The 25158-nt window shown below is 45.5% G+C and overlaps 1 protein-coding gene across 1 annotated transcript in view; it reads right to left on the bottom strand.

Moving 5' to 3' along the window:
- Positions 1-417: 417 nt before the first annotated feature.
- LOC120703583 (kinesin-like protein KIN-14L) overlaps positions 418-25158 on the bottom strand; it is a 31664-nt gene continuing 6923 nt past the window's right edge. Inside the window, exons 11-23 of the mRNA XM_039987702.1 lie at positions 24706-24879; positions 23842-23988; positions 9887-10072; positions 9128-9199; positions 8383-8438; positions 8066-8282; positions 7631-7822; positions 7299-7517; positions 6649-6999; positions 6343-6441; positions 6035-6175; positions 5790-5948; positions 418-1130 (exon numbers count right to left, since the gene is read on the bottom strand). Of these exons, the coding sequence (XP_039843636.1) occupies positions 702-1130; positions 5790-5948; positions 6035-6175; positions 6343-6441; positions 6649-6999; positions 7299-7517; positions 7631-7822; positions 8066-8282; positions 8383-8438; positions 9128-9199; positions 9887-10072; positions 23842-23988; positions 24706-24879 (2442 nt within the window). The 3' untranslated portion in view covers positions 418-701. The remainder of the gene's footprint in view (positions 1131-5789; positions 5949-6034; positions 6176-6342; positions 6442-6648; positions 7000-7298; positions 7518-7630; positions 7823-8065; positions 8283-8382; positions 8439-9127; positions 9200-9886; positions 10073-23841; positions 23989-24705; positions 24880-25158) is intronic.

Raw genomic sequence — 25158 nt, forward strand, 5'->3', positions numbered from 1 at the left:
AGGTGCAGGCGAGCAGCTAACACCCTCCGAATAGATCGGTATAGATGTTATAGATAGAAAATTTCAGTCATATATAGAGCGGTAGTAGCTTTCCCGTATAGTATTCATGCATAACCTTTGATTACGAATTTACGATGAACGATGAACGGCTCATTGAAACTCATCCCATAATAAAAATGAAACATGCTTCTACTAGAGAAAAATATATAACTTTCAAGGTAAATACAGCACGTTTGTTTATTAGAAAAATATAGAACTTCATTTACAGAGCAATAACGTTCAGTTCATATACGTGCACAAGTAAATTCCGCTCAACAGAATGCGACCATTTAAATGTGTTATTATTTTTCACATATATACCAATATATCCATGATGCATTGATGCTGATCGGAAAGGAATTGCCACACGGGGCCCAGTACAACATCAAAATGAACCATTACTACTTTAAGCTGGAAAGTAATCAGACTTACAGCAGTGCAGATATTTATCAACGGCAGCTACATTGTATTTCGGGACCTTACGCATACATAGCATGACAGGTTACAGGCACAGGCACAGGCGCTGGCAAGGAATATCTCTTGCCAACGAATAGTGTTACAACATAGGCTTCCTCTTAGTATAAACAAAAACAGTTACAAGGGATGCCCTCAAATGGCATCCATATACAACATCACATAACTCTACAAATCAACTAACTCTACTATGACCGGACATCTTTGAAAACACCACCCCTTTCCATCTCCGCAACGATCTCTTTCAAGGCTGGCACTTTGCTGGCTAAGGTTCTGTACAATCTTGAATACCTGGCCCTTGTACCATCAGCTGTTCGGGCCAAGGCAAGCAAGCTGACTGCCTCTGGCAATTGCTCAAACACGCCTTTTACTTCCTCAAAGCTCAAGTCTGCAAGAACAGATGGTCTTGGAATGACGCGGATTACCTCGCCACCTCTAGGCTCCTGAACTCGCAGATCAGCCTTAATCACCAGTTCACTGCTCGAGTTTGCTCCACATTTTATGATGAAAGGCGCAGTTGTTCCTGTGTTGAACTGCAGGACGTTCCACTGTGACACCTCACTTTCTCCCAATGCATTAGACTGCAAGGCAGGATCATCGGGGTCTTCTTCCAATGACTGCACCAAATACACGACATTATTGTGTAAATAGGCTTGAACTGCACGTTGTTGTGAAATTACATTCTTTAAAGAAAAGATAGTATGGAGACTTTGCATTACAGATGCTTGAAATAAACATTGTGCAAATCATATACAATAAGCTTTCTAACTCCGCCTATGCTGACTGGAAGACTCTCTCCCTCCTGAGTCGTCTCAGCATAGCCGGTCCCAAGCCCGGGTAAAGGAGGAGGGTTGCGTTAGGTTTTGGCAAACCAGCATAAAAAATAGCCACTCTAATGGATTTGAAAGGATGTATTGTCAACCAACTTAATTTTGATATGCATATCAGGAAACAATTTTGGTCACATAATAAAACAGAGGGAGAGCACCAAGATGCAGTTCTGGGAAGATCTAGATAGTATAGTTAGTATCGTGCCTACCAGCGAGAAACTCTTCATAGAAGGAGATCTCAACGGCCATGTGGGTGCAACTAATGTAGGGTTCGAGCGAGTGCACGGGGGTTTTGGGTATAGTAGCAGGAGTCAAGAGGGGGAGGATATGTTGAACTTCGCGTTAGCCTACGACTTGTTGATAGCGAATACTGTGTTTAAGAAGAGAAAATCTCATCTTGTGACTTTATCCTTGCTAGGAGGAAGGATAGACGTGATTGCTTAGATTGTAAGGTGATACCTAAGGGGTGTGTTGTCCTTGTCCCTCAACACAAGCTTGTGGTGGCGGACTTCCGTCTTCGGGTACGTGTCCACCGGGACAAACGTGCAAAGATTGCGAGAACAAAGTGGTGGAAGCTTAGAGGGGAAGCGGCACAAGCGTTTAAGGAAAGGATGCTAGGTGAGGGGCCTTGAGAAGAAGGAGAAGACGCAGATGACATGTGATTAAAGATGGCAACATGTGTTCGGAAGGTGGCCTCAGAGGTGTTTGGCGTGAGTAGGGGAGGCAAACAGGAGGGGAAAGACACCTGGTGGTGGAACGACGAGGTGCAAAGGGCTGTTAAGGAGAAATAGTGTTTCAAGCGCCTCCACCTTGACAAGAGTGCAGCCAACATCGAGGGCTATAAATTAACAAAGAGGGTTGCAAAGCGAGCTGTGAGTGTAGCAAAAAATAAAGCGTATGATGACCTGTATCAGCAGCTAGGCACGAAAGAAGGAGAGAAGGACATTTATAGGATGACTAGGATCCGCGAGCGGAAGACAAGGGACAACCAAATCAAATGCATTAAGGATGGAACAGATCGACTGCTAGTGAAGGATGAGGAGATCATGGATAGATGGAGAGAGTACTTCGACAAGTTGTTTAATGGGGAGAGTGAGAGCCCTACCCTTGAGTTAGATGACTCTTTTGACGATACCAACAGACGTTTTGTGAGAATTCAGGAGATAGAGATCGGGGAGGCTTTGAAGAGGATGAAGGGAGGTAAAGCGATGGGCCCTGATGGTATCCCCATTGAGGTGTGGAGATGTCTAGGAGATAGAGCAATAGTATGGTTAACTAAGCTTTTTAATCTCATTTTTCGGTCAAACAAGATGCCGGAAGAATGGAGAAGTATATTAGTACCTATTTTCAAAAACAAGGGCGATGTTCAAAGTTGTACTAACTACCGTGGGATTAAGCTGATGAACCATACGATGAAGCTTTGGAAGAGGGTTATCGAGCATCGCCTAAGAAGAGTGACAAGTGTGACCCAAAACCAATTTGGGTTCATGCTGGAAGGTCAACCATGGAGGCGATTTTCTTAATACGACAATTGATGGAGAGATATAGGGAGCAGAAGAAGGACTTGCACATGGTCTTCATTGACCTTGAGAAGGCATATGACAAAGTACCGAGAAATGTCATGTGATGGGCCTTGGAGAAGCACAAAGTCCTAACTAAGTACATTACCCTCATTAAGGATATGTACAAAGATACGACGACGTTTGTCCGGACATGTGATAGCAACACCACTGACTTTCCTATTAACATAGATCTACACTAGGGGTCAGCATTGAGCCCTTATTTATTTGCTTTAGTGATGGATGAGGTCACAAGGGATATACAAGGTGAGATCCCTTGGTGTATGCTCTTTGCTGATGATGTAGTGCTAGTTGACGAGAGTAGGGCAGGGGTTAATAGGAAGTTAGAGCTGTGGAGACGCACGTTAGAGTCGAAAGGGTTCAGATTTAGTAGGACCAAGACCGAGTACATGATGTGCGATTTCAGCACGACTAGGCATGTGGGGGGAGACGTTAGTCTAGATGGGCAAGTGGTGGTCCAGAAAGATACTTTTCGGTATTTAGGATCGGTGCTACAAAAGGATGGCGACATTGATGAAGATGTTAGGCATAGAATTTCAACTAGCTGGTTGAAATGGCGGCAAGCTTCTGGCATCCTTTGTGACAAGAGGGTGCCACAAAATGCTAAAAGGCAAATTTTATAGGACAACAATTCGTCCGGCGATGTTATACGGTGCTGAATGTTGGCCTAAAAAAGACGATATGTCCAGCAACTGAGTGTAGCAGAGATGCGGATGTTGCGGTGGTTTTGCGGGCACACAAGGAGGGATAGAGTCCGGAACGAAGTTATTCGGGATAGGATCGGGGTGGCACCAATTGAGGAGAAACTTACCCAGCATCGACTGAGATGGTTTGGGCATGTCCAACGAAGGCCTCCTGAGGCGCCGATGCATAATGGGGTTCTTGAGTGGGTCGATAATGTAAAGAGGGGTAGAGATAGACCTAAACTGACGTGGGATGAGTCGGTTAAGAGAGACCTTAAGGATTGGAATATCTCTAAAGAGATAGCTTTGGATAGGAGCGCTTGGAGACTAGTATCAATGTGCCTGAACCTTGAACTTATTTCTTTCGGGTTTCATCTCTAGCCTACCCAACTTGCTTGGGAAAAAAGACTATGTTGTTGTTGTTGTATATACAATAAGCTTTCTCCATGAGTGACAAAGTGAAGGTGTTGCTTAGTCTAATATCTGCTAGAAGTCTTTAGCTAGTTCTAATTGTCCTAAATATTGAATATTGAGTGCGTTTATTTAGAATTTTAGATGTACTGTTGTTCCTCTGGCCTCTAGTGTGAACAAGACATGGAGATGAGGCAATCTCTTGTACTTTCACAGGCTGATAGATATTTAACAGTTTTGCAATTGTAAAAAATGTCTCGTGGATGCTGTAACAGACATTAATGACTGGATTAATTGTTGCAGGATGCTACTACCTCACAAAAAATAGCTCGCTTCTCGAACTTCCTGATTCTGAAAGTTAATTTTAAACTGGAAAAGACTGCCTAGATTTGGAGGAAATAATATGCTTGGGCTATATATTTGCCAAGGTGCTGCCAAATAACCATGATTCTAGCAAATTGGGATGTACTGACCAAGGTTCGAAAAAGCGCGGTTAAGCGCTGAGCGGAGGGTCAGCGCGTCGCTTAGCAGCTAAGCGCTCAATTAAGCGTGGCGCCTCCCTGATCTGCTCTGCTGCCCGCCCCGCCCCTCCCCCGCCGCTGCCAGGCCGCCTGCTCTGCTCTGCAGCCCGCCCCGGCCCTCCCCCACCGCCGCTCGGCCGCCTGCTCTGCTCTCCTCTCCTGCTGCCCGCCCCACCCCTCCCCCGCCGCCGCCTGCTCTGCTCTGCCCGCCCCGCCAGGCCGCCTGCTCTGCTTTCCTGATCTGCTGCCCGCCCCGCCAACCCCCGCCTGCAGGGGAGCAGCACAGCACAGCAGGGGAGGGGAGCACACGGAGGGGAGCAGTACAGCACAGCAGCACAGCAGGGGAGGGGAGCACACGAAGGGGAGCAGCACTTCAGGGGAGCACAGCACAGCAGCACTTAAGAAACTAATTATTTTGTTGCACTTTGTGTAGGTACACCTGCTCTCAAGAAAAGAAGAGGACAAGAGACAAGAAATTACTGCTGTAAGACACCTATCCCCTTTTTTAAGCTATATAATTAGATTTTTAACAATATTAGCAAAAACGCTTAATCGCGCGTAATAACGCTTAAGCACGCTTAAGCTTTTTCACGGCTCGAGCGCGCGCTCAGCGCGTAGCGCTTTTTTGAACCTTGGTATTGACTCATGTGTAAGATAAGATGCAGAATACATGTAATGTCAAATCCCTAGTTCCTGTTCAGACTCACTAATGTAGATTATGTGCAAAGTTGGGCAGAAAAAAAAAAGAAGGTAAGTAGATAACTGAAAAGTCAGAAGTAAGATGGGCACACTTAAGTCTCACAAATGATGAAATGATAATGGCAAAGAAGATGTAGGGAAAACAAACTCATTGAGGGGTAACCGGATAAAATACCTTCATCATGTCATCATAATTGTTAGACAGTATTTGCAGCAGGCCTAGTTGGGCTAGGCACATGGGCTTAGCAGCCCATCAGCCTCTTGGGTTTTATGGTAGATGATATCTGTATTAGGCAAGGATCTCCTTGATTGGGTGCTGATTCTATAAACCCTAGGATCTCCTTGCCTATATATTGTACAATGTACACCCTTGTACCTTGGTTAATCAATCTACTATTCTACCGAGCCATATCTTCTCTCAATAATAATTTTCAAAAGTAGTATGTATGTTTCTAGCTTTCTTAATAAAATTAGGTAGTGGCCACTCGACCTAAACATTGATATTTATTCTATTAATTCAGAAGCAATGATTCCAAAGTACTATCTACATACCTCTACAACTTTCCGAGCCTCCATGATCTGCTTTTGAGCACATGGATGATCTATGTCAAGAAGAGATGGCATCTGTGCCAAGAGGTCATCCAATGATTCTAGCATAGCTTTCCTTTTTGATTTTCTCATAGGTCTTGTAGAGCTTTGTCTCATTATTTCCTGATGTCACAGAATGAACAAGCACCACAAGTTAGCAAACATATTAAAAGCTAGATAACTATATCTGCATGGACAAAGTATCAGACCTTGATTTGCTTCAAGATGTTATCTAGAGATATGAGAGATGCTAATCGAGCATCCTCAGCAGAGGTAGGAGGATTTCGAATAGGTGAACCACCTTCTTCTTTGGTTAACAAGGCCGTGTCAGTTCGCATTTGTTGCATGATCTGATAAGAGCACGAAATACAAAAAGAAGCATGTGAAGCTACAAAAAGAATGCATCATCGCTTAAATTTCTGACAGAGATCATTTGATTAACCAAAGCACAGATCTGGCAAGTGCAACAAGTAGAAAGATAAAAAATGGAGGGCATCATGCGGATTCAGATAAGCACCTTTCTCCTTTTGTGATCAACAGACTCCAGAGCAGAACGGAGTTTACTGACATGTGTAGGATCATCAGCCTCCTCCGTTGCCAATGTGCCAGCTATGTCCTGAAAAATTGTGAAGGATAAGATAAACAACATAATGTACAAAATAGCTGGCTAAATGAAGCTATAGCCACTCAAATGCCCATGGAAGCAAATAGCGGCACCCTCCCCAATCAGCTACAGTGGGAGATAGCACAATCTATTGCCAGCTATTTTGAACTAAACTTTAATAAATTTGGTCGACCAGATGATGAGTCCAGGAAACAAAACCTTCAAGTGTTGTAGTTGTGATGTGTAGACACGCTTTGTGTATTCCGATAAAAGTTGGCCTAAGGCATCAGTGGTGGGGGGCTGTGCTGTACCAAGGCCAGCCATCCATCCATCCATAATAGCAGTTGACAGCAGTTCCAGCTGTCCTGAAGCTCCACCAGCTGCATCTCCACCAGTTACAGATAGAAACTCAAAGTTCTCAGCAAGCCATGTCCGGATTTGGCGCTGTAATTCACCAGCTGGTGTGTGAACAAAGAAAGCAGCTAAAGCCTTGTTTCCAATTGAAAAGGCCTTGGCATCCTCAGTAATTTCCCGAAGCTTCCCTCCAGTCACATGTTGTCTCCAAGTCTCCTGTCCATTATTATGACATTAGCACTAGACTGATCCAAAAGGAAAATAAATGCCAGGTCAAATGGCTATCAATAGATCAGCATACCATGTCAAAACTCAAGACACTGACTTCACTACAACTACCTAAAATCCATATACTAGGACATGATTACATTGGAAACAATGAAGCATAGGATCTCATTGGAAAATATATGTGCTGCGAAGGTTCACTAGAATGGTATGTAAATGAGTTCCATAAAAATGCTGCAACTAAGATTAAGGAGTTATCTATAAGCAACATTCAAAGAACAATATTTTACCTCCTCAATACCACGAAGCTTCAGAACAATCGAGGAGAATTTTGATTTCTTTTCCGGCCTAATGTTCACCTTGAAACCATGCACATGTTCATCAACTAGGACAGTTCGCGAACCATGATCATGGTGGTAAACAGGAGACCTGCCAGGACTACTTCCCCTGCTTGAACTTCTACTTCGTCCAGTATTTGATTTCTCCAAGAAACGCTCAACTGGAGAGACCTTTATGAAGCAAGGTCAGAGAGACATATACCGTTATGGTTAACACAAAATTATAACATAGCTGCTTAGAGTTCTTCTTCAAAAAAAAAGACAAAAGAGTAAAATCATCATACTTTGATGGACTGTAGTTCTGGTGACCTAGCAAGCAAAGATCTAATGTATAATATCCTGACTCTTGAGACTAACATAGTATCCATAACTTTTCTTGGTTCCATTTTGCGAATGAATGAAAACACAGCATCACGGATCTCAGCAAGTATCTCATGCTCCCTAGCTGCACCAGCTTTGATAACTGCAGCCAAAACCTACACAGAAAACATTTTCACTATTGCTTCTGCTTGGAAACATGAAATTGTAAAAATAACAGACACGAGCTCTGTACAAAATAAGCATTCAGAAGAAAAGGTGAATGTATGTGTATGTACTCAGGAATGCATTAGGGTAAGGGAGGGGGGACTATATAAGGGAAGAAGGCAAAGAAGTTTAGTTGCAAAAAACAAAAAAAAATATCCAATATTGATACTATCTGTTGGGGTGGTATTCATTACCAGCATCAAAAGCTTGTTAGCACCATCAGCAATTGCAGCAAATCCCTCAAACTGGTCTGGATCAAAATCCATCAGTGCAGACGTAAGGTACTCCCCAGCAGGTGTAGTTTTTGCAATTTCATTGCTTGATTTCACAATAGCTCCACTGATTCCAGTTTTATCCTGAGACGCCGGTGATGCAAACACATCTGGCGATCGACTTTTGCTGCTGTCGCTCCTGCAGATAGAGTTGTACATTTTGACTCCACCATATCTCAATGCTCTTTACAAGTTTACATTCAGTAGTATTGACTAATGTATGTGTAGCAGTTAATTACCTGCTTATCTCCCTTCCCTGAGCATTAGCTGGCTTGTTTGCTGAAGGGCTTGAAGCCTATGAAAGTAGTCAGTAAATCCCTGAGAACCTTGTAGAAATTTCTTGGAAACACAAGTACTAATAGGTTACATATTCACATATGTTAAGAAAAAACTTTAGCACTATCACCGTTTATATAGAAAGTATTGTCCATTTTTCATATAGAAGATGAGATTTGAGATTTGACAGTGGGAAAAAAAAGAAGGCAGCAAGTCAGTAACTACAACTCTCATGCCGGTGCTACATATCTACACCGTAATAAGCTTTGCACAATAAAGTTTCAGAAAAATTGTTGTCAAAAAATCAAGTTTACTGAACATTGAAGAAACGAACAACCAGCAGGGCATTTTCTTAATATGTACAAACAGGTCTTTACTAAATCCATCACGTTAAATGAACAGAAAAGAATATGACAGACACCTATTCTTCATACACTAAATTCGGGTAGAAGCTAGGACACAAGCAATGAATGATATTGATCATCAACTACAGAATTTAGAATGTTGAATTTTTGTTGTTTCCCTTAACAAAAAAAAAGGTAAGTTGCCACAAGATGTCTGACAAAAATCACAGACACAGCAAAATGTGACATGAATCTTTGGTCCTTTCCGCATGCAGGAAGGCAGTCCCCCGAAACAACCAAATAATTGAAAAGGAAATTAAGAACACAGAGCACAACAAAAAGGACAAACAATACTTGTGACGACCTGTGGTGTGCTTCCCAATCTCGACTTCTCTGTAAGTCTGTCAAAGAGCTTCTCGTTCTCTTCATGCAATTTCTGCATTTGTTTTTGCAGCAAGAAAAAAGGAAGGTATGTCAAAATAAGATAAAACAAATGAAGGAGCTACAAAATAAATTTAGATCAAATTGCAAGAAAACAAGTTTCAACTGGAGGTCAACATGAAGCTTGAATTTTGTTAACCTAAACATAAAGAATGGGCAGATCATGCACCAGCGGTCACAATCAATCGCAAAAGCATGGCAAGAATTTTAAAAAACAAAAGTAGCCGAAGGTAGGGAACAATCAACTTCTAATCAGCAGAAGTTAGAGAACAAAAAGGATAAGGTCCTCAGCCAAAGGTTTTAAAATAAATCAGTGTCAACAGATCTCTAAACTTATAGGTGAAGATAGCAAAGTAAATGTAAAAAACAGAGCAGTTAGAATTAAACTGGCAGGCCATATTTTCTCAATTCAGAAATCAGGTAATAATTAAGAATATTGCACTTCGAATGATACCATGACAAAACAAAAACATCCATAACAGAGGAAACTTGTTCTACTGCTCCAAGCAGTAAACCCATCCAATCTGCAGATTCTGTTCTATCATGCAACTATTGTTTCAAACAACTCAAGATGGCCAAATTTAGGTCACTCTGCATGGGTGTCCATTAACAGGCAATCAGAATAAAAGTCCATCGTTCAAACTTTCAAGCCTTAGTGAAAGGTTCCATGGAGTATCTATACCTCAATAAGGGCATCCCTTTTTGCCAATTCCTCCTCAAGCCTTTTGGTCACTGATGATGAGTCAGCAGTTGACTCCATTATCTTTGGGGAAGAAATAACTGAAGTAGCTTCAGACCCAATAGTTGATCTAGTGTCACTAGCATTGAGGGCCTCATTAAGCTGAGATTCAATGGATTTGAGTTTTGCCTGCAAATTATATAAAAGAAACAAAAATGGAAGCCATAAGTGATATGGGAGGACTAGGGATAGCAAGAAGAACTGGAATGGTAGGGTAGATAGAACAAGGGCAAGATAAACCAGTTCTCCCTCCCTTGGAGGCTCTGAACTATTTAGGTTGCGAACAAGGCTCTCTTTTACTGGGAAAAAAGTCCATTTTACTCCCCTCATCTTTTCACTTTGTCCATCCCACCCCCTCAACAAACTGTTGACTCAATTTAATCCCTCCTATTAATACTGGCACAAATTAACCCCTAAGCAGGATTTCCAACTGGTTTTCCTTATATGGACATGGTTTTAACCAAGTCCAATTGCATTAGAGGCCAACTAATCCATTGGTGTGGATAAATAGATCTGCCGATCAGGTCGACCACAGTGCCACACACCAAGAACGGCCCACTCCCATTACGCGCCGCTCTGCACCGCCCGAGCTGAGCCCACCAAAACCGGCGCATCGTCCCCACCCCACCATAGTTATTAGGACCGGACCGGCAATCGAACCGCTAGTGTGCTTGGTTCACTGGTTCATTGGTCCGACCAGATGAACCAGCGGTTCAAAACGGTTCAAATAGGTTAAGTTTTGGCATACAACACAAGGCACAAAATGGTGCAGTGGTAACTAGTGGTAACTTGCTTGGGTGGGAACCTTGTGCAAGGTTCGAATCTCCCATCCGCACCATTTTGCCCATTTATTACCACCCAAGCACTCTCCTCCCTCACGTTTCTCTCCCAGTCTCGGCTCATGGAAGGTTTTCTTCGGTCCGTTTAAATAAAAACCACTCGGTTTTCGCTAAAAACCGCCGGTTCAACCAGATATTCTCCGGTTTGATTGCAGGCCAGTCTTTTACGTGGACTGAACCAGCGCAGCCTTCGGTTCGTGGTTCAACCGGTCGGATTGGCCGGTCCGGTCCTAATAACTGTGCAGCTCACACAACTACTGCCTCACCATCGTCCCCAACTCTGCCCCATTGTTAGACAGATCAGTATCATGTGCTACAGTAACTGCGCGAGCAGTATACGCCTGACCTATATATTTGATCCCTGTCCCACTACCATAACAATAAGGGAATATCATGGCATGGTAAAAAGTATATGCTTCAGACATATTACAACAATTAGCAGAAACAGAATCACTCCAGGTAAAGGTGATAAACAATCTCGTAACTTCGGCGCGATAGGCTCAAACTAGGAAGCGGAGAGATGGAACCGCTCGCCTCCCCTCCCCCTCCCCCCAGGCGCCCCTTCCCCTACCACCAACCTCACGCCGGGATCCACTCCGGACCCGTCGGCCACCCACCCCGCCGCCCCGGTGAACCCTGCTACCCCGGCGCCTGCGATCATCCCCCACCCGCCTCCCCACCCATACACCCGTTCGTCACCTCCAGCGGGTCAATCCAAGGAGCAACGTTGGATCGACAACAGCCCGGCGTCGTCTTCATCTGGCGGGTCGGCGGCCGCTACGTCTGCGAGGCGCTCCTACCGCGACGTCGTGGTGACCCCAGGCATCTCGGCGGCGCCCTCCAGACCGCTGTCGCCGGCGGCCGCGAAACCGCCGCCATGTATTGTCCTCCGGCCACTGCTCACGTCCCGCTGCTAGCCTGGCGCTCCCGAGACGCGGACGGCTGGGAGAAAGTGGAATCGCGCTCCAAGCGCCGGGCGCGTGTGGAGCTCTCGCGACGTCCTCGTCGTCCGGTCCCTGTGGACCTCCGGGGCCAGTGCTTCAACTGCTTCTCAGGCGCACACCGGGCCACACAGTGCAAGTCTCAAACCCGGTGCTTCAAGTGCCGAGCTCTTGGCCACTGGTCACTCGTCTGCCCTAGATAGGTGCCCATCACTTCTGAAGGTGCTAGAAGTTCGGCGGTGCTCCCCAGACGAGCCACCGTCTGGAGGCGCATTGCACCGGTGCTGGAGCAGGGCCCGACGGGATCAGCTCAAGCCATGGAGACGGCTGACTCGCTGGCGGCGAATGGTGTGGCCTCCCACGTGCCCCGTGCGGTGGAGTCTGGCGCGCTGCCGCCGGACTCCAATCGCTGCGGTCGCCGTCGTCTTAGGCCACGCCACAGAAGACGTCGCGCCCCCCTGGGCAGCGCTGCTCCGGTTCCCAATCCTTCGAACACGGCAACGGGCAACGGTAGGGATGCCTCTCCTGCGCCCCCGGTGCCGGATGATGGCGTTCCCCCGGCCCAAGGTCCACCGTGCTTCATCAACTAGTCTGCGCAGCTTGCGAGAGCCGAGGCTGATCTTCGAAGGGCAGTATTAGTGACCGTGGTCGGTAATATCACAGGGATTGCCACCGATGATCTCAAGACAGTGATGGCGAATGCCTTTGTCCTCAATCCTGAGTCCTTGGTGTTTCGTCGTTCCAGCCGCGACCACAACATCATGTTCGTCGAAGAAGAAGCTACGATCAGAAGGCTCACTAATGTTGGGCCAACTCCAACTCCAGGGAACCTGCAGCTACACTGCCGACGATGGTCCCGCCAATCATTCGCGGATGGCATCGCCCTTCCTGTGCTGGCCAATATCGAGCTCAGGGGGATCCCAGAACACGCGTGGGAGATGTCAATAGCAGAGAGCTTGCTCAGCCCCTATGGATGGCCACACCTCCTTCAGCCAGAGACACGAAACAAGGAGGATTATTCTGCGTTTTGCTTGACAGCCTCTGTTACACGGACACGGCAAAAAGGCCACGTATCACGTGTCCGAGACGTCTCGGACACGGATACGGCGCAGACACGGCGTCGAGACGTGTCTATGGAGTATCGGAAAAAAAATAAATGGTAAATACATTGATACGTCGACTGGACACGTCTCGGCCTGTTTTGGGGATACGGCCCAGCCCACGAAGCACCTGAGCCCCATATCTCACCTCGTGTGACCTAGCACTCTCTGCCCCCCATGCTCCCTCGCGCAGCGGCACGCACGTCCACTCCCCCGACCAGGCGGCCAGACGTCCCTCCCGCACGAGCGCCGCCGCTCGCCGTCGCCGGCGACCGGAAAGGAGGACTGCTGGCTGCAATCTCCCATTCGCCGGTGAGTTTCCTCTGCTCCTCTGTTTCCCTCTCTGATTCCTCCCCCGATCTAGAGACCTCAATCTGTTCTTGCCTTCTTCTGTAGATGGCTACATTGAGCCATGCTAGTGCTAGTGCTGCTGCTGGAGGTTCTAATGCTAGCGCAAGTGCCAGTGGTAGTGTAGGATCTGCATCCACGATTGACATAAAGGCTCCATCGTGGGATTATGTTACCATTCATGAGAATGAAGCACCTTGTGGAGGATGTAGAAGCATAAGCCATGAAGCATCGAACTGCAAGCCTGCAAGCTGTCCTTAATAAATTATATTAGTTTCCTAGATTTGTCTATGTTTGTTATGTATTGACTACTATTTGGTATTTGCCTATGTATGACTGGTATTGAACTTTAATTTTTTATTATTGTGAACTTTGATATGCATTGTTCTTTATTTATTTATTAAAAAAATTCTGAAACGTATCCACGTATCGGGGTTTTTTTGGGGAAGTGCTGTATCGCCGTATCCGTATCGGCCTCGATACTGATACACGTATCAGTGTCCGTGTAACATAGTTGACAGCCTGGTGCTTCAATCCAAGGGAGATACCTGGTGCACGTGATCTCCACATCGCTGAGCCGCCCATTGGAGAAATTTTGGTCCCGCCAGGAAAGCCATCCTTGAAGTATACAGTTGCGTTTCGTGTCACCGAGATCCTACAGCCAGGGGCTGAAAGTACTGATGGGGCAGCCTCCGAAGCTGAGGAAGAGGATGGCAACGGCAGCCGGCGATGGCAGCGGAGAAGGGCGGCCTCGCCGAGCTCCCATGGAGGTGCGGCCGCCATTGCTACGACGGGTAGGCCGTCGGCCAGGGATAGGTTGGGACCGGACGCCTCCGGGGCAAGCCACGTGGCGCGCTCAGTTAAGGCGGATGGATCCTTTTCCCAGGTGACGCGCCTCGATCCTCTACCCGTGGAAAACATGGTGGTTGAAGTTATTGCCCTATCGCCCGAGGAGCCGGCGCCTGTTTTCGAAGGAGGCAACAGCGATCATGAGGAGTTTTCCGTTGCAACAATAGATGGCCATTTGGGCTCCGCAGAGGGGGATTTAGGCCTTCCTGTGGGCCGGGCTGATTCCCAGCCTTTGGAACCCAACCCGAGCAAACAGGTCTGCCAGGAACAGGTGACAGACGCATCCCCTTCTATGGAGTCCCCAACCATGGTGTGCTTTGCAGTTCCCAGCCCTACTTCAGGAGTACAATCGGCAGTACAGCAAGAGGGGCACCACTGCGACCCGATCGATTTGCATGGCCTTGCTCCAGTAAACTGCAATACCGAGGTTATCTCAGCAAGTCCCCTGCAACCACAGCACAACGATCTGCCTCCAAACCTTGCTCGGGTGGAGTCTACCTCTGCGGAGCTTTTGTTGGAGCCTCCTGCGCTTTCGGCCTCTTCTCCAATTACTTGGCGGCCGGCGGAGGAAGTTCTTCCCGCTGAATTTTTGGCTGAACCCTGTGTATTCACAACATCGGCTAGCAGGGAGCTGTCCAAGGTCTATGCCCGGCGGCCTAAATCAAGTGTACAACATGCAACGCAGCCACCAGAGTCCCCCCCCCCCCCAAGAACACCACCTCCTCCAGCTGCAAGCTCTACCTTCATTGAGAAGGTGTCAAAGCCACTGGATATTGCCCTCCCTATACCAACCGTGAAACAACGCCGTCGTCAGAACTATGTGGGGACCGAACCTCCAAGGAGGAGCCGTCGCATCGCTAAATTACCGCCTGAAAATCATAATCCGGCTGCCGCTTCGGTGTGCCGGGAGCTGGGCTTCACAGAGGATGATTCAAGGGTATCGGCGGCCATGATGGAGAAGTATCAGGTTTTCTTCAACACACCACTTGAGAGGAATCACGTGAAGGTAATGGCAGCCATGTTGCACAAGGAGCTGCCGGAAGAACTCCCGGTGCAGGCATCTGGTGCTATTGTTGTGGTCTAACATTTGGTGTTTTTCTAGGTTGTGTTTCTTTTTTGGATTCCCAATGGATAATATAAATTTTCTCATTTGGAATGCACGGGGTCTAAATGATCATGCACGTCGAGACTCGGTTAGAAAAGTTGTAGACTCTTGTAAGCCGGCTTTGGTCTGTATCCAAGAAACTAAATTGGCGGTCATCACACAGAGAGATGTTATCTCTATGTTGGGTCGAGATTTTCAAGATTTTGTCTATCTGGCAGCTCAAGGCACTCGAGGTGGAATTCCAGTTGCTTGGAGACAGGGGATTCTCACCTCGGATCAATATAGGGTGCATCGTCATTCTGTTTCTATTAGATTCAGGATCGATGATGAGCCGGATTGGTGGTTTACAAGGGTTTATGGGCCACACCAAGATGCAGAAAAGGCTGGCTTTCTTAATGAACTCCGGGAGGTCAGAAGCCATTGCACTGGTCCGTGGGTTCTTGGGGGTGATTTTATTATGATTTACTCAGCCGAGGACAAGAATAACAAGAACTTAAACCGTGCTATGAAGGGGCGATTCCGAAGGTTTGTAAACGACGTTGAGTTGAAGGAGATACCGCTGATCGGTAGGAGATATACGTGGTCGAATGAACATGGTTCGCAAGGCGTCCAGGCGCCCTCGGGGTGCTAGGCGTCCCCATCGCCTTGCCAGGATGCATATGGCGTCCGCCTTAGAGGCAAGGCGTCTGCCTGGGCGTCCTAAGGCGTCCTCTGGACGCCATGGAGGATGAGGCGAGCGCCGTCCTTGTGCCGGGCGGGAAATCGAGCGAGCGGGCGGGAAACCGAGCGGGAAACAAAGGAGGGCGAAAATTGGGCGCGAAATCGAGTGAGCGCAGGCTTAATCGAGCGAGGGAAAGAAAGAAGAAAGGGAAACAAACTACAGAGGAGAGCGCGGGAGAACTCACGGAGCGTCGGAGCGGATCTCGGCGAGGCGGCCAAGGCGACCTCGCTGCCTCGCTCAACTTCCCGTCCGCGAGGAACGGCGTGGCCCTGCGCATCTCTGCTCGTCCGCGAGGACCCGCCGCGCGGCCCTGCACATCTCCGCCGTCCGTGCGGCCCCGCAGTCCCGCACATCTCCGCCTCCGCTAGGCCCCGCCTCCTCTGAGCCTCCGCGCGGCGGCGCATCTGCTGGTCGACAGCCCCGTGCGGCCGCGGCTCCGTCCACCTCCTCTGTTTCTCTGCGGCCTCGTGCGACCCCTGGCCCTGCAAGACTGCAATGGCAAGGTAATTCCATCTCCAATCTTTCTTCCCTCTGCTTTGCTGGTATGCTGCTCTGCTTTATGCCTCTGCTGGTAGCTTTAGTAGTGCGTGGCTCTGTAATTTGTGCCTCTTTTATTTACTAATTGAGCCATGCGATGTTGCTGTGTGCTATGGACTAGCTGATGTATACTTTATTACTGTCAATTGATTAGTATAATGTTTGCTAGATAATACTATATTGCTCTCTCGGTTGTGCTGTGCAAGTGCTTGATAGTTTAATAATTCTCTTGTTCTTTATACACAGCCAACAGGGCAACACCAGCACCAGCAACACAGCAGCAAGTCCAGCTTCTGTGGCAGCCGAGTACGATCCCAAGACTGATCCAAAGAGAAGACCAGCCAACTCAAAAGATCCAGGATGGGAGTTTGGCTACTGGGAAAATCCTAATGATCGAGATAAAGTGACATGCAAGATGTGCAGCAAGAAGATTCCAGGAGGAATTAAAAGGCTTAAGCAACATCTAGCTGGTGGTTATGGAGATGTGATCCTATGTCCAGGGTCTAGCACTGAGTTAAGGAAAAGGATGAAAGAATACTTGGATGGCAACAAGAGGAGGCTACTGTACTTGGATGAACAAGAAAATGAGGAAGATGAAGATGTGGTGGAGGTGGTACAAGAAGAGGCTTCAAGGGCTGCCACTGCAAATTCCCAGGTCACCACCAAGGTGCCAAGTTCAGGAACAGCAGCTAAAGGAAGACAATCAACCCTCCAATTCAAGCCTGCAGCAGCTAGCAAGGGCAAGGAAAAACCAAATGGGAATAAGAAGTCAGTTGCTGCTATGTTTAGAACTCCTGAAGAGATTGTTGATGAAAGGCATTCAGGGAGGTTCCAAAAGACCATCCAAAACAGCATGAGGACTAAGGATGAGAAGCATTATGTGGATCTGCAATGGGCTCTGTTTTTCTACGAGGCAGGCATAGCAATCCATGCTGATGCTGCAAGACAGTTTGAGGTTGCACTTGAGGCCACAGCACAATATGGTCCTGGATATGTGCCTCCTTCTGAATACATGCTCAGGGAGCCATTGCTTTGGGAGTGTGTCAAGTTGACAGGTAACATGAGAGTTGACCATGAACGAGCATGGAAGCACTATGGTTGCACACTTATGTCAGATGGTTGGACTGATAGGAGAGGGCGTCATTTGATCAACTTTCTTGTGAATAGCCCAGAGGGGACTTATTTTTTGGAGTCAATTGATGCATCAGGTGAAGTACATGATGCCTATTTGCTAGCTGATCTGTTGGAGGAGAGAATTAATCAGATTGGAAAAGACAAAGTAGTTCAAGTTGTCACTAATAATGGTTCTAACTACAAGGCAGCAGGCAAGCTTCTAATGGAGAGGATTCCTACACTGTTTTGGAGTCCTTGTGCTACACATTGCCTGGATCTTATGCTAGAGGACATAGGGAATTTGAAGGAATTTAAGAAGACTATTACATGTGGTAAGCGGGTCGCCAATTTCATTTATAGGCATGGGAGAATTCTTAGTGCAATGAGGGAGAAGACAAATGGTAAAGAAATTGTGAGACCTGGTGCCACTCGATTTGCAACTTCATATCTTTCTTTGAAGAGCTTGTATACACTCAAGGATCCATTGAAGGCCTTGTTTGTTTGCGACATATGGACTACCAGCAAGTTGGCAAAAACTAATGCTGGGACAAAAGCACATGACACTATGCTCTCTACTGAATTCTAGAACTCAGTTGAAGATTGTCTTAGAGCTTCAGCCCCACTGCTGATTGTGCTAAGGGCTGCTGATGGTGATGAAAAGCCGGCAATGCCGGAGGTTGCTGCACTAATGGCTTTAGCAAAGGAAAAGATAAAGCTAAGCTTTGCCACTCAAAACAAGTCAGGGCTGCTCAAAAAAATCATGGGAATTATTGAGAAACATTGGTTGAACCAAATGGATCATCCATTGTATGGGGCTGCGCTGTATTTGAATCCAGGAAAATTGTTTCCCCTCATAAAAGCTGATAATGATGAAACTGTTGGGCAGCTAAGGGCTTGCTTCCTTAAAGTGCTTCGAAGAATGGTACCGGAGAGGGAAATTCGGAACAAGATCAATGATCAAGCCATGGACTATGAGTGTCAAAGAGGAGATGCATTTTCAGATGAAATGGCTATAGAAAACATTGAATCAAAGAGCCCTCGTAAGTGCTGTTAATTTCTGCAATTTATTACAGCTTGCTAAGTTGATTTCATTACTCTTAATGTGTGCTATGCTTGAATTTGCCATTCTAGTTGATTGGTGGCGTTCCTATGGTGGCTTGGCCATTGACTTGCAAAGATTTGCTAGGCGTGTTGTTGGTCTATGTGCTTCCTCAGCTGGCTGCGAGCGAAATTGGAGTACCTTTGAACAAGTGAGTTACTGTACTATGTAGTTTGTTTGCTGTTTTTCAGCAAAATATATAACTACTAATCCATGATCTTTCATGGATCCATACAAAGAAAAGGAACCGGCTGCTACATAAGAGATTGAATGCCATTGTCTTCATTTCATACAACCGCAAGATGAAAACTAGATTTCAAATGTTGCGTCAGAAGAAGAAAAACATTGATCCTTTGGTCATTTCACATTTTGATTGGGACAATGAATGGGCTGATTCGTTGCATGTACCTCCTCAAGGTCATCGTGGCTGTGAGTTAGATGATGGTCTCACATGGAACCTTGTTGATGAAGTTGTTGGAGCATCAGAAGCACTTCGTGGTCGCAATCTTCCTAGGACAGCTCATAGAAACAACCATGGTGAGCCAATCACTTACAGGAAACGTGCAAGAAGTTCTGCTACAATTGTTGAAGATGATGAAGATGAACACATGGGTTCAGAGAATGAAGAAGAGGAAGAGCTTCAAGATCCATATGATGATGTAGATGTCACCGATGATGAGGATTCTCCCTCCAATGATGCTGAAGAAAACAGAGATGCTGCTAACTCCAATGAATTTGATGATGGATATTGAGAGCTGAGAGATGGGAGTTGAGAGATTTAGACTAATGCATGCTGCTTTTGCCTTGTGCCCTACTTATTATCTTTTATTATGTAATGTGGTCCAAAACTGTGGGGACCTATTAATCATGCCCACTAGATTCTAAGCTTGTGGACTGAAGTACTTAACTAATGATATTAGTTATATTGTCATTCCCATGCATTTATGTTGCTAATGTCCAGCTTTCACTTAATTAGGTTTGTTGTTGGTCTTACTGATTGATTTCTTGCTCATTCTTTATGTAGCTTGCTGCTTGGGAGAAGAGAAAGGATGGCAGGAGCAATTGGGAAGGGAAGAATCTATGGTACAACAGCTCAACAAAGGTATGTATATGCTACTAAATTTTTTGCTGTCATAGTATATTTAGGATACCTGGATACGTCTATGGCGTCGCCTCGCCGTGCGCCTTATACGCCTAGGCGTTGTGAGGGGGGTAGGTCGCCACGAGTCGCCGCAGCGCCTTGAGAACATTGCGAATGAAAGAGAGGCACCGACTCTAGTTAAACTTGATCGAGTCCTTTGCACTTCAGATTGGGAGGACACCTTCCCGGATTGTATTCTTCAGAGTCAGGCATCTCAAATATCAGATCATTGCCCCTTGCTTCTTGGCCTCAGAGAAGGGAACCGTGGTAAGCGGAGATTTCACTTTGAGAGTTTTTGGACTAAGTTCCCAGATTTCCATGAAACAGTTGCACAGTCATGGGAACAGCCAGTCTCAGCTTCTTGTCCCATGGAGCAGATTGCCATGAAGTTGAAAAGGCTCACTAAGGCTCTACAATCTTGGAGTCAAAAACAAGTGGGACATGTAAAAACACAGCTAGGGCTAGCTCGGGAGATTTTGCATCGACTGGAGATTGCACAAGACAGCCGTGCACTGACTCCGGAAGAAGAATGGTTGAGATGTGAGTCCAAGAGATATTGTTTGGTCCTGTCTTCCCTGGAAAGAACTGTGGCCCGGCTGCGATCGCGGATTAGGTTCTTAAAAGATGGGGACGCAAACACAGCCTTGTTCCATAGTCAAGCCAGATTTCGTAAGAGGAAAAACTTCATCTCTAAACTCATACAAAATGGAGAGGTGGTCACTAGTCAGGAGGATAAGCATGCTACCTTCTTTGAATATTTTGATGGCCTAATTGGCACTCCACTTGTGAGGGCCTCCACTTTGGATCTTGATTTTTTCCATCGGGAAGGCATTGATCTTTCAGCTTTGGATGCTCCTATTACTGAAGATGAGGTTTGGCTAACCATCAAGAAACTTCCGGCAGATAGAGCTCCTGGTCCAGACGGGTATACTAGACGTTTCTACAAGTCCTGTTGGCAGATAATCAAGTCAGATTTGATGGCGGCAATACTCACCCTACAACAGGGTGACGTGAAGAAATTATGGCTTCTTAACTCGGCTTATCTCACATTAATACCAAAGAAGGAGGAAGCTTATTTGCCCACGGATTACAGACCTATTAGTCTAGTGCACAGTTTTGCAAAATTGGTTACTAAGATATTGGCTAATCGTTTGGCGCCGATGCTCAAGGAACTAGTGGCTACCAATCAAAGTGCTTTTGTGCAAGGAAGATGCATCGACGACAACTATATGCTTGTACAACAAACCATTAAGCTGCTGCACAAAAAGAAGGTACCAAGCATTTTCTTGAAGCTTGATATCTCAAAAGCATTTGATTCAGTATCTTGGTCATTTCTGTTGGAAATCTTGCAACACTTGGGCTTTGGTACTGCTTGGTGCAATTTGGTCTCTCGTCTGCTCACAACGGCATCCACAAGAATTTTGGTTAATGGGGAACCTGGGGAAGTAATCAGACATCAGCGTGGCCTCCGGCAAGGCGATCCTCTATCGCCTATGCTATTTATTTTGGTTATGGACGTCTTAAACAGCCTATTCACCAAGGCGGAGGGACTGGGATTGTTACAGCCATTTACAAGAGGTAATAATGGACAGCGGATTTCTCTGTATGCGGATGATGTTGCATTATTCATTCGGCCAACTTTAGATGTGTTTGGAGAAGCATCAGGGCTCCATACCAATTTTCAAAAGAGCTGTGCCATTCATCAGATGTGAAGAAACTAAAATCACAGAGATATCTTCAACGTTGGCCTGCTCAGTTGCCGAATTCCCATGTACCTAGTTGGGTCTACCAATATCCGACAAGAAACTAAGGAAAACGGACCTTTTGCCTTGGGTGGAAAGGATCGGTGACAAGTTGCCTATTTGGAAGGCTAATCTGATGAACATGGCGGGTCGAGCAACTTGGGTACGATTTGTGATCTCAGCTCTGCCAATACAAGATTCGGAGGGCTTTTCTTTGGAAGGGAAGGCGAGAAGTACAGGGTGGCTGCTGCCTGGTAGCTTGGGAAAAGGTGCAAAGACCACTAGAATTGGGTGGCTTGGGGATTCTGAATCTTGAGATCATGGGCTGGGCATTACAAGTGAGATGGCTTTGGCTCAGAAAAACTGATACAAGCAAACCTTGGCTGTCCCTGGATATTCCTATACACGCCAATGTGGCTGCACTTTTTCAGATTGCTTTGCAAACTACAATTGGTAGTGGATCTACTACTAAATTCTGGACAGACAGATGGATTCATGGTAACTCGATCAATGATCTCGCACCAACGGTGTTTGCTGCGGTCCCGACACGTGCTCGCAACATACGCCTAGTTGCAGATGCTTTTGGTTGACCACAGATGGGCGCATGACATACAAGGAGGTTTGTCTTTAATCGGGCTATATAAATTGTTCCAGCTGACAGACATTCTATCTGATTTCGTGCTTACTCAAGAGGATGACACTCACATTTGGAGATTGGATGCCTCAGGACAGTATACAGCTAAGTCGGCATACTTGGCCTTTTTCAATGGAGCAACTACATTTGAACCTTGGCACAGAATCTGGAAAACATGGGCACCCGCAAAGTGCAAAATTTTTCTGTGGTTAGCTGGAAGAAATAGATGTTGGACAGCAGACCGTTTGGCTAGGAGAAATCTCCCTCATCCTGAACGCTGCTTATTTTGTGATCAGGAAGCCGAAGATATCCAACATATACTCACCACTTGTGTATTCACCAGAGATTTCTGGTTTCGCGTCCTATCAAGTTTTGGTTGGAAGCTCTGTGTCCCCTCAAGACATGAATTCTCTTTCTCAGATTGGTGGAGGAAGAGTGCCAAAAAGATCCAGAAAGACAAACGGAAAGGTTTCAATATATTGGTTGTGCTAGGTGCTTGGATCATTTGGAAACATCGAAATGCATGTGTCTTTGAGGGTGCCAGACCGAGCTTGGACAACTTGTTTCAGGCTTTCAAGGATGAACATCATTTGTGGTGCCTTGCAGGCGCTCGGAGCCTTAACTCCTTGAGTGCTGGTCAAGCCAGTGGACTAGGATAAGTTTCTTCATTTTTGTCCTGAGTGGGTCTCGTGGTCAAGTGTTCTTTTACTTGTAAGAAACCTAACTTTCTGTATCTCAGCCACTCACAGCTCGGCTCGGAGTGAGGTGTGCTGCTTGTAAGGGGCCGACTTATTCTCTCTCTATTAATACAAAGATACGCAGCTCTCCTGCGTATTCGAGAAAAAAGAATCACTCCAGGTTTATGAAGAATATAATATTAGGTGCTACACCGTGCTCAAATCAGTTCCAAATAGTGTAAGAGTGTTACACTAAGGGTGGAATCTCAATCGGAAGACTATAATGACATCTCCCAATAAAAAATCAAATTTGACTGGCAGTCCCTGATGAGTAGACATGATCAGCAGGGGCTAACAATAACAATAGTCTCGCTAATCACTATCCCTAATGAACAAAGAACTATTAGAAAGAGAGAGCAATCAAGTTTGAATATTTTATGCCCAACTAGTAAATGAATGTAAAGTCACTTGGGCAAAACATAATCTTAGCAGAGTTCAAATTTGGTATGTTTGGACACAGGACAAATAGGCACATATAGGATAATGTCACGGTGAAAAGCAACAAGTTCAAGGAGGCTGGTACTGAGTTATTAAATGTGGCACAAAGCATGTCTTGGACAAAGGGAGTATAGACTTTATGGCTGCATTCCGAAACGTGCTCATCAGGAAATGATGTGATCCCATCCCATGGTTGTCTTCACTATGGAGCCAATACTTGCTAAATTGAAATTAAACTGCCCACCAATTATATGGATTACCTGACACCGACATATACATTAATGAGAGATTGAGTAGCCCATATATAAACCACAAAACTAATATTATCTTAGCTCTCATAGTACCATATATAATAGACTGACAGTACAGTGGAGGTAAGGCATGTCAGATATATGTCAAAATGCATGTTTGTAATCGTGAAGAAAAATAATAGCAAAAACCTACAACATTTATAAATAAGTGACCGGAAAAAAGGCAATACAAAAAAATGTAAGTGCTGCCAAACATGATTCAATTAATTTGTTAGAAAAATATACAGATTGATAAAATTGAACCTGTAGTGACTGAATTGTTAAATCACATTCTTGCATCTTTAGTTTCTGTTCTTGTTCAGCTTTCAAAAGTTGAGAAATCTGATCCCTTAGCTGGTTATTCTGCTCTTTCTCAATCTTGTGTTTCTCAGCAAGCATTAAATTTTCAGACTGCAACCAACAAGGAGACAACTAAAATGTCAAGTATCTTCAATATTTAAGATCTCAAAAAGAAACGGATGGAATACTGTATATCAAGTCTGGAAGCTATTGTTAAGTAAACTGCAACCAAGAGTCAGAGTATCATATAGGATGGATTTAATAGATGCATCATAACAGGTGTAAGAATGAATAGTGAAGATGAACTGATGAAGCAAATATGACCATCCACTTAAGCAAGCAAGGCCTTCTTCTCAGGGAATAGCAGGCAAGGAGCCTAGTGAAATATACTGGTAATAGCATTAAGATCCACAGGATCCAATGAAAAAGTACATACAAGACAACAAGAAATGACCAGCAGTCCAGCACAAGAAAAAAAATGGCTTATATAAAAGCCTGTCCCTAAAGAAATATCAACAAATCCTCTTCTTGCTCCTCAAGAACAAGCAATTATGATTCAGTATATGTACCTTCAGAATAATGTTTCATTGCTTCATCCATTGAGAGAAATGATTCCACTGGTTCGAGAGAGAAAAAAGATTCCACTAAATATATTATCTGAATGTGTAGTCTTATTGCTGCTAACATATTAGAATCAACTACTACCAGGACGCTGAAATATCTGACCTCAGAGAAATTATCATCTAAACTTAAGACAACTCAACAGAAGAATTTCTAATTGCATCATGATAAATCAGAAGCAACCACTGCAGATAAATCAAAAGCAACCTTGAGATCAGCTTGGAGTGTAGAAGAAACTCTCCAGGCCTTCTGAACTTTGTTGAAGAGCAGTGTGCATTGGTCATTAGCCTCTTTTAGAGAATGCTTTAACCCCAGAACTTCTTGCCGCAAGTCTAGAACCTCCTTTTCTTTGTCATGCAATTCTTTGCGTGAATCATTTGCCTGTAAATAAACCAGAATGATGGTTACAGGTAGTTATACTATGAATGATGCTGCTGCAGTGCCAGACTTGCATGTGGGTGCCATGTTCGGCAAACAAATGGGATCCAAAGATCAAGCTTCCTAATATATTTTATGTCAATAAAAATACCCATTAGATTGGATGTGTATGCAGCACTGAAACTAACAAAACATTGTTAGAGTATATTTGGTAGTATAGAAAATATCTCGGGGAGGCTTCTCTCCCTATGCTGACTGGAAGACTCTCTCCCTCCTGAGTCG

Source organism: Panicum virgatum, chromosome 4K (assembly GCF_016808335.1).
Source record: "Panicum virgatum strain AP13 chromosome 4K, P.virgatum_v5, whole genome shotgun sequence".
NCBI lineage: Eukaryota > Viridiplantae > Streptophyta > Magnoliopsida > Poales > Poaceae > Panicum > Panicum virgatum.